The following is a 5,715-nucleotide window of genomic DNA, read 5'->3' on the forward strand; positions in this document are numbered from 1 at the left end:
TCCAGAAAGTGGGTTTGCTCCTCCAGAAAGTGGGTTTGCTCCTCCAGAAAGTGGGTTTGCTCACAAAGCGCTCACTGAGCTCCTGTAGGACCACAGGGGTTGTGGTTGTGCCCACTGCGGTTGTCATCGGAATCTGAGGAGTCCACGCTTTGTTTTACTGCCCTGGATAAATAGGCCAAGAAATTGTTGGGTTTGTTTTAACGCAAATGGCACTGGAAGAGCATCGTAGGGATTGGAAAGGGCTGGAAAGCTGGGGGAGAGGAATGGTGTGATTCCCTTGGAAATAAGGGAGGGGTTTTGTGCTTGGAAAGGGGAAAGGAATTTCTGTTTGCTCCCAGAAGGAAAGCAAATCTCTGTGCTGTGGTTGCGCAGAGCAGCTCGGCTCGCTGGGAGCGGTGCTGAGATCCCAGAGCACAGAGCAGCATTTACCCCCTGCAGATCCAAGTGCAGCACCCTGCTGCCAAGTCCATGATTGAGATCAGCCGCACTCAGGACGAGGAGGTCGGGGATGGGACCACGTCTGTCATTATCCTTGGTAAGGGGGGCACAAAACCTCCCCTGAGGTTTATTGTGTGAGTAGCAAAGCCAGCTGGGGACGCCTTGCAGGAGACCCGGCTGTTATTTGCAGCCCTAAAAATGGGGTTTGGGGATTTGAAAGGAGAGGAGCAGTGGGTCAGAGCTGTCGGTGGGGCTCAGTGCTGGCAGAGCTGTGCTGTCCCTGCATGGAGCACAGTGATGCTGTGGGAGCACGGGGACCCTAAGCCTAACGCTGGACCCCCACCCGCAGCTGGAGAGATGCTCTCTGTTGCTGAGCACTTCCTGGAGCAGCAAATGCACCCAACCGTCATCATCGGCGCTTACCGCAAGGCTCTGGACGACATGATCCACGTCCTGAAGAAGATCAGGTCAGTGCACCTGGGTCAGGGAGCAGCTGAAGTGCCGTGGCTTCCATAAATGTGTGGGTCTCGATGGGATGCACCCATGGGTGCTGAGGGAGCGGGCGGACGTTGCTCAGCCACTTTGGTAAGTGGTGGGGGATGGGAGAGCTGCCTGAGGAGGGAAGGAGAGCAAATGTCAGTCCAGCCTTCACAGAGGAGCTGGGTAGCTGTAGAGTATCAGACCCACCTCCATCCAGCTGGGAGCCCGGATCCAACGGGGTCCCTCGGGTCGGTGCTGGGATCAGTGCTGCTCGGTGCACACAGCAGCAACGGGGGGGAGGAAATCGAGTGCATCGGAGGTGGTGGCCCGGAAATGGGAGGAGAGGCCGACAGGCAGAGGGCTGTGCTGCCACCCAGGGACAGCTGGGCAGGCTGGAGAGCCGGGGAGAAATGGGATGAGGTGGAGCAGGGGCAGCGTAGAGCCCGGTGTGTGGACAGGAACGGCTGGGTGCCGGAACGCGTTGGGAAGCGGGCTGCTGGAGAGCAGCGGAGGGGAGAGGGACCTGGGGGTCGTGGTGGGCAGCGGGAGGACGGGAGGCAGCCAAGAAGGCTGAAGGCGCCCCGAGGTGCCTTAGAAGGGGGCTGCAGGAGGTCCAGGGAGGTTCTCCTCCCCCTCCGCACCCGGTGTCCACCAGCGCCTCCCATTTCGGTGGCTCTGCTGTGCCAGGCCGCCTCACCCACGCCTTCCAGCGCAGCCTGCCGTCCCTCCCGGCGCTGGGCAGGACCCCTCTGTCGGTGCCCTCTGTTGTTCTCAGGCCGCTCGCTTCTGTGCAGCGGTTGCTCCGGCGCTCCGTCTGTCCTGCAGCTCCTGCGGCGCCTTTTTTATGCCGCTCCTTCGCATCTCCGTGCTCACGCAGGCAGAGCCGCGAGGCAGAACACGGCGCGGTGCTGCTGCCGGCCCTCGCTCGAGCAGGAGGACGTCTGTGCCGACAGCTGGGCCGCTGGGCGGTGCGGGCTGGGAGGAAACCGCTGTGATCGGCCCTTCCAGGAGGCTGCTTTGGGAATCCTGCTCCCCATTGTGCATCTGGTGCCGCCCTGGTGCCGTCCGTCAGCATCGGGCGTTGCAGGCAGTTCATCCCTTGGCTTTTCTTCGTTGCTCTCCGTTCCGTTCGGTTTTTCAGCCGCTTCTGCAAAGGCTGCGACACGAACTCGCAGAGGGGCTGAATGTAATCGAAGCCTTGAAGCTTTATTAATCGGCTCATTTATGAGGGCTCTTCTTTCCCCTCTGCCCTCGCTGCTGCTGACATAGCAGCATAGCTTTGCGCTGCAGCCCTTGTGGATGGCAGCACGGCTTTGGTGCTCTCTCAGGATCCTGCTCCTGCTCTGGCCTTCATGGTGGAAGGGTGGCACTGAGCTGCCCAGAGAGCCCAGGTTGGGCCGGGTGACCTTTCCAGGTCTCTCCCAATGCCTGACATCCGTGCTTCTGTGGAGGTGGTGAGGAGGGCTGTGGGTTCTGCATGGCCCAAAGCGCTTTGCTTTGATAAAACACGGAGCTGGGGGGGGGTGGCACAAATTACAGCTCAGTTGTGGCTTGGAGCAGCGCTGGCTTGGCTGCTCAGCCCTTCCTGTCCCACAGCACCCCGGTGGATGTGAACAACAGAGAGATGATGCTGAAAATCATCAAGAGCGCCATAAACACCAAAGCCATCAACCGCTGGTCCGAGCTGGCCTGCAGCATCGCTTTGGACGCCGTCAGGACGGTGGAGCTGGAGGAAAATGGCCGAAAGGAGATCGATATCAAGAAATACGCCAAAGTGGAGAAGGTGAGTGCTGAGCTGCTGCCTCTGGGTGCTGCTGTGCTGGGTGGGAGATGCTGCGATGCTGAGGGGGGAAGTAATTGGGGTCTGCTGCTCAGCCTGCTCTGCGGTTCCGTCCTCTTCGGTGCTGTCAGCCACGAGCTCATATTGTGGGTTGCGTGCGCTGAGTGGGCAGCTTTGGGGGCAGCTTTGGGGGCAGCTTTGGGGGCAGCGTTGGGGGCTTTGGGGCAGCTTTGCGTGCGTTTTGGGGGCGCAGCCGTGCAGCTGTGGTGCTGCAGGTGGATCTCAGCACGTCTCCCTTCTCTCTGTCAGATCCCTGGTGGTTTCAGTGAGGATTCGTGTGTGCTGCGCGGCATCATGGTGAACAAGGACGTGACGCACCCCAGGATGCGGCGCCTCATCAAGAACCCCCGCATCGTGCTGCTGGATTGCTCACTGGAGTACAAGAAAGGAGAGAGCCAGGTGAGCGGGATGGCGGGGCTGGGCCGCTGTTAATTGCTGTTAATTGCATGGGTCTCATTAGCAAAAATTCCAGCCCTACCAGCGCTCCCCCAGGGTTGGGGTAGGGGAACAGGTTGGCCATGAGGCAGCAGGGTGCCCTGCTGGCCAAAAGGGCCTGGGGTGCCTTGCACAGAGCGTGGCCAGCAGGTGGAGGGAGGCGATCCTCCCCCTCTGCTCTGCCCTGCTGAGGCCTCGTCTGCAGCACAGCGTCCAGTTCTGGGCTGCCCAGCACAAAACAGGCAGGGAGCTCTTGGGAAGAGTCCAGCGCAGGGCCAGGAAGATGGCGAGGGGCCTGGAGCATCTCTGCTATGGGGAAAGGCTGAGTGAGCTGGGTCTGTTCAGCCTGGAGGGAAGGAGACTGAGAGGGGAGCTGATCCAGGTCTGTAAGTATCTGAGGTGTGGGGGGCAGCATGGCGAGGATGGACTCTTTTCAGTGGGGAGTGGAGACAGGAGGAGGGGAAACGGCCGGAAACTGCAGCATAGGAAGTTGTGCAGCAATGTGCGAAGGAACGGCTGTGCAGTGAGGGGAGGAGCGATGGAACAGGATGCAGGGAGGGGGGGAGTCTGTGGGTCCCAACGTGTCTCCATGGGTCCCAACGTGTCTCTATGGGTCCCAACGTGTCTCTATGGTCCCACTGCTCACTGCAACAGGCTGCCCATGGAGGTGGTGCAGTCTCCTGCTCTGCAGATGTTCCAGACCTGCCTGCATGCCGAGCTGTGCGCCCTGCTGTAGGAACGGCTTGGGCAGGGGGTTGGACTCCATGAGCTCTGCAGCTCCCTTCCAACCCCTGCCGTTCTGTGATGCTGTGAATCGTGAGCTCGGGGCCGGGCTCTGAGCGATGCTTCTCTTCCCCTGCAGACCGACATTGAGATTACACGGGAGGAGGACTTTGCGCGCATCCTGCAGATGGAGGAGGAATACATCCAGCAGATCTGCGAGGACCTGCTGAGGGTGAAGCCCGACCTGGTCATCACCGAGAAGGGCATTTCGGGTAACGGCGTCGCACCCCCTCCTTTAGCGGCCCCCATTGCGTTGTGAGGGTCGTGAGGGCGCTGCCCACCCCTGACCGGGGCGCGTCGCTTTCAGACCTGGCCCAGCATTACCTGATGAGAGCCAACATCAGCGCCGTCCGCAGGGTGAGGAAGACGGACAACAACCGCATCGCCAGGTGAGGTTCATCCCGCTGCAGGGCGCTCCTTGGGGGCGCTGCTGGCTGTTGTCACCCGGTGACGTCCCCCTCCGTCCCCATCTTTGCTCAGGGCCTGCGGGGCCCGCATCGTCAGCCGCACCGATGAGCTGCGGGAGGAGGACGTGGGCACCGGCGCCGGGCTGTTCGAGGTGAAAAAGATTGGAGATGAGTACTTTGCTTTCATCACCGAATGCAAGGACCCCAAAGCCTGCACCATCGTCCTGCGTGGGGCCAGCAAGGAGATCCTGGCGGTGAGTTCTGCCCTCCGTGCCTGGCGTCGGTCATTGATGATGTTGTTGTGAGCGGCGGTAGTTCCATGCACTGCCTGCCGCCCCAGCCGGGCTCCTGCATCAGCACTCTGCGTTCAGTACTGCTGTTCTTCCTCCCCCCGCTGCAGGAGGTGGAGCGCAACCTGCAGGACGCCATGCAGGTGTGCCGCAACGTGTTGGTGGACCCCCAGCTGGTGCCAGGAGGAGGGGCTGCAGAGATGGCGGTGTCCCACGCGCTGACGGAGAAGTCCAAAGGCATGACGGGGGTGGAGCAGTGGCCCTACAGAGCGGTGGCGCAGGCGCTGGAGGTCATCCCACGCACGCTCATCCAGAACTGCGGTGCCAGCACCATCCGTGTGCTCACCTCGCTGCGGGTGAGGCGCCTGGCTCCTGTGGGGCAGCTCTTCCGGTCTGCTTCTGCTGCCCCGTGGCTCCTGTGGGGCAGCTCCTTTCCCCTGCTCCTGTGGAGCTCTTCCTCCTGCCCCCCCAGCTCCCATGGGAGCTGATCCTTCCTCCCCCCAGGTCCTGTAGGGCACCTCCTTCCACCCCGCCGGCTCCCGGGGGGTCGCTTCTCCTGCCCCCAGGTTCCTATGGGGCTGCTCCTTCCTCCCTCTGGTTCCTATGGGGCAGTTGCTCAGGCTGAGCCTGCAGCTCTTGAGCAGTTGCAGCGTTCTTTTGCGTGGTCGCAGGGCTGTAGGGGTTGGGAGGGACCACTGGAAGACCCCCTTTCCCCCCTGCTTAAAGCACATTCCGTGCACCAGAAGTGCCCCAGTGGGCTTGGATCTCTCCAGCAGAGCCCACTTCTCTGGGCTCAACTGCGATGGAGCTCCCAGGTTCCAATTTGGTGGAGGGACCCACAGAATCATAGAATGGACCCCAAGGATCAGCGTTCCAACCCCTCTGCCTGCTGCAGCTCTCGGGATTGCAGTTGTACCGCAGCCGAATGTGGAATTCAGTGCTTTGTTTCAATGATGAACCCCTGGGGGTGGGCAGGGCTCAAAGCTTCCTCTGTCAGTGCTGAGGTTGGGAGAGGCGAGCGCTCACCTTTCCCTCGTGCTCA

General features: G+C 61.3%; 1 protein-coding gene across 1 annotated transcript in view; it reads left to right on the forward strand.

Moving 5' to 3' along the window:
• CCT3 (chaperonin containing TCP1 subunit 3) overlaps nt 1–5,176 on the forward strand; it is a 6,981-nt gene extending 1,805 nt beyond the window's left edge. Inside the window, exons 5-12 of the mRNA XM_042821215.1 lie at nt 439–535; nt 788–905; nt 2,515–2,701; nt 3,008–3,157; nt 4,056–4,188; nt 4,284–4,365; nt 4,457–4,637; nt 4,784–5,176. Of these exons, the coding sequence (XP_042677149.1) occupies nt 439–535; nt 788–905; nt 2,515–2,701; nt 3,008–3,157; nt 4,056–4,188; nt 4,284–4,365; nt 4,457–4,637; nt 4,784–5,161 (1,326 nt within the window). The 3' untranslated portion in view covers nt 5,162–5,176. The remainder of the gene's footprint in view (nt 1–438; nt 536–787; nt 906–2,514; nt 2,702–3,007; nt 3,158–4,055; nt 4,189–4,283; nt 4,366–4,456; nt 4,638–4,783) is intronic.
• Nucleotides 5,177–5,715: the final 539 nt, after the last annotated feature.

Source organism: Centrocercus urophasianus, unplaced genomic scaffold (genome assembly GCF_019232065.1).
Source record: "Centrocercus urophasianus isolate 14NV4802_14NV808 unplaced genomic scaffold, USGS_Curo_1.0 seq_195, whole genome shotgun sequence".
Classification (NCBI taxonomy): domain Eukaryota; kingdom Metazoa; phylum Chordata; class Aves; order Galliformes; family Phasianidae; genus Centrocercus; species Centrocercus urophasianus.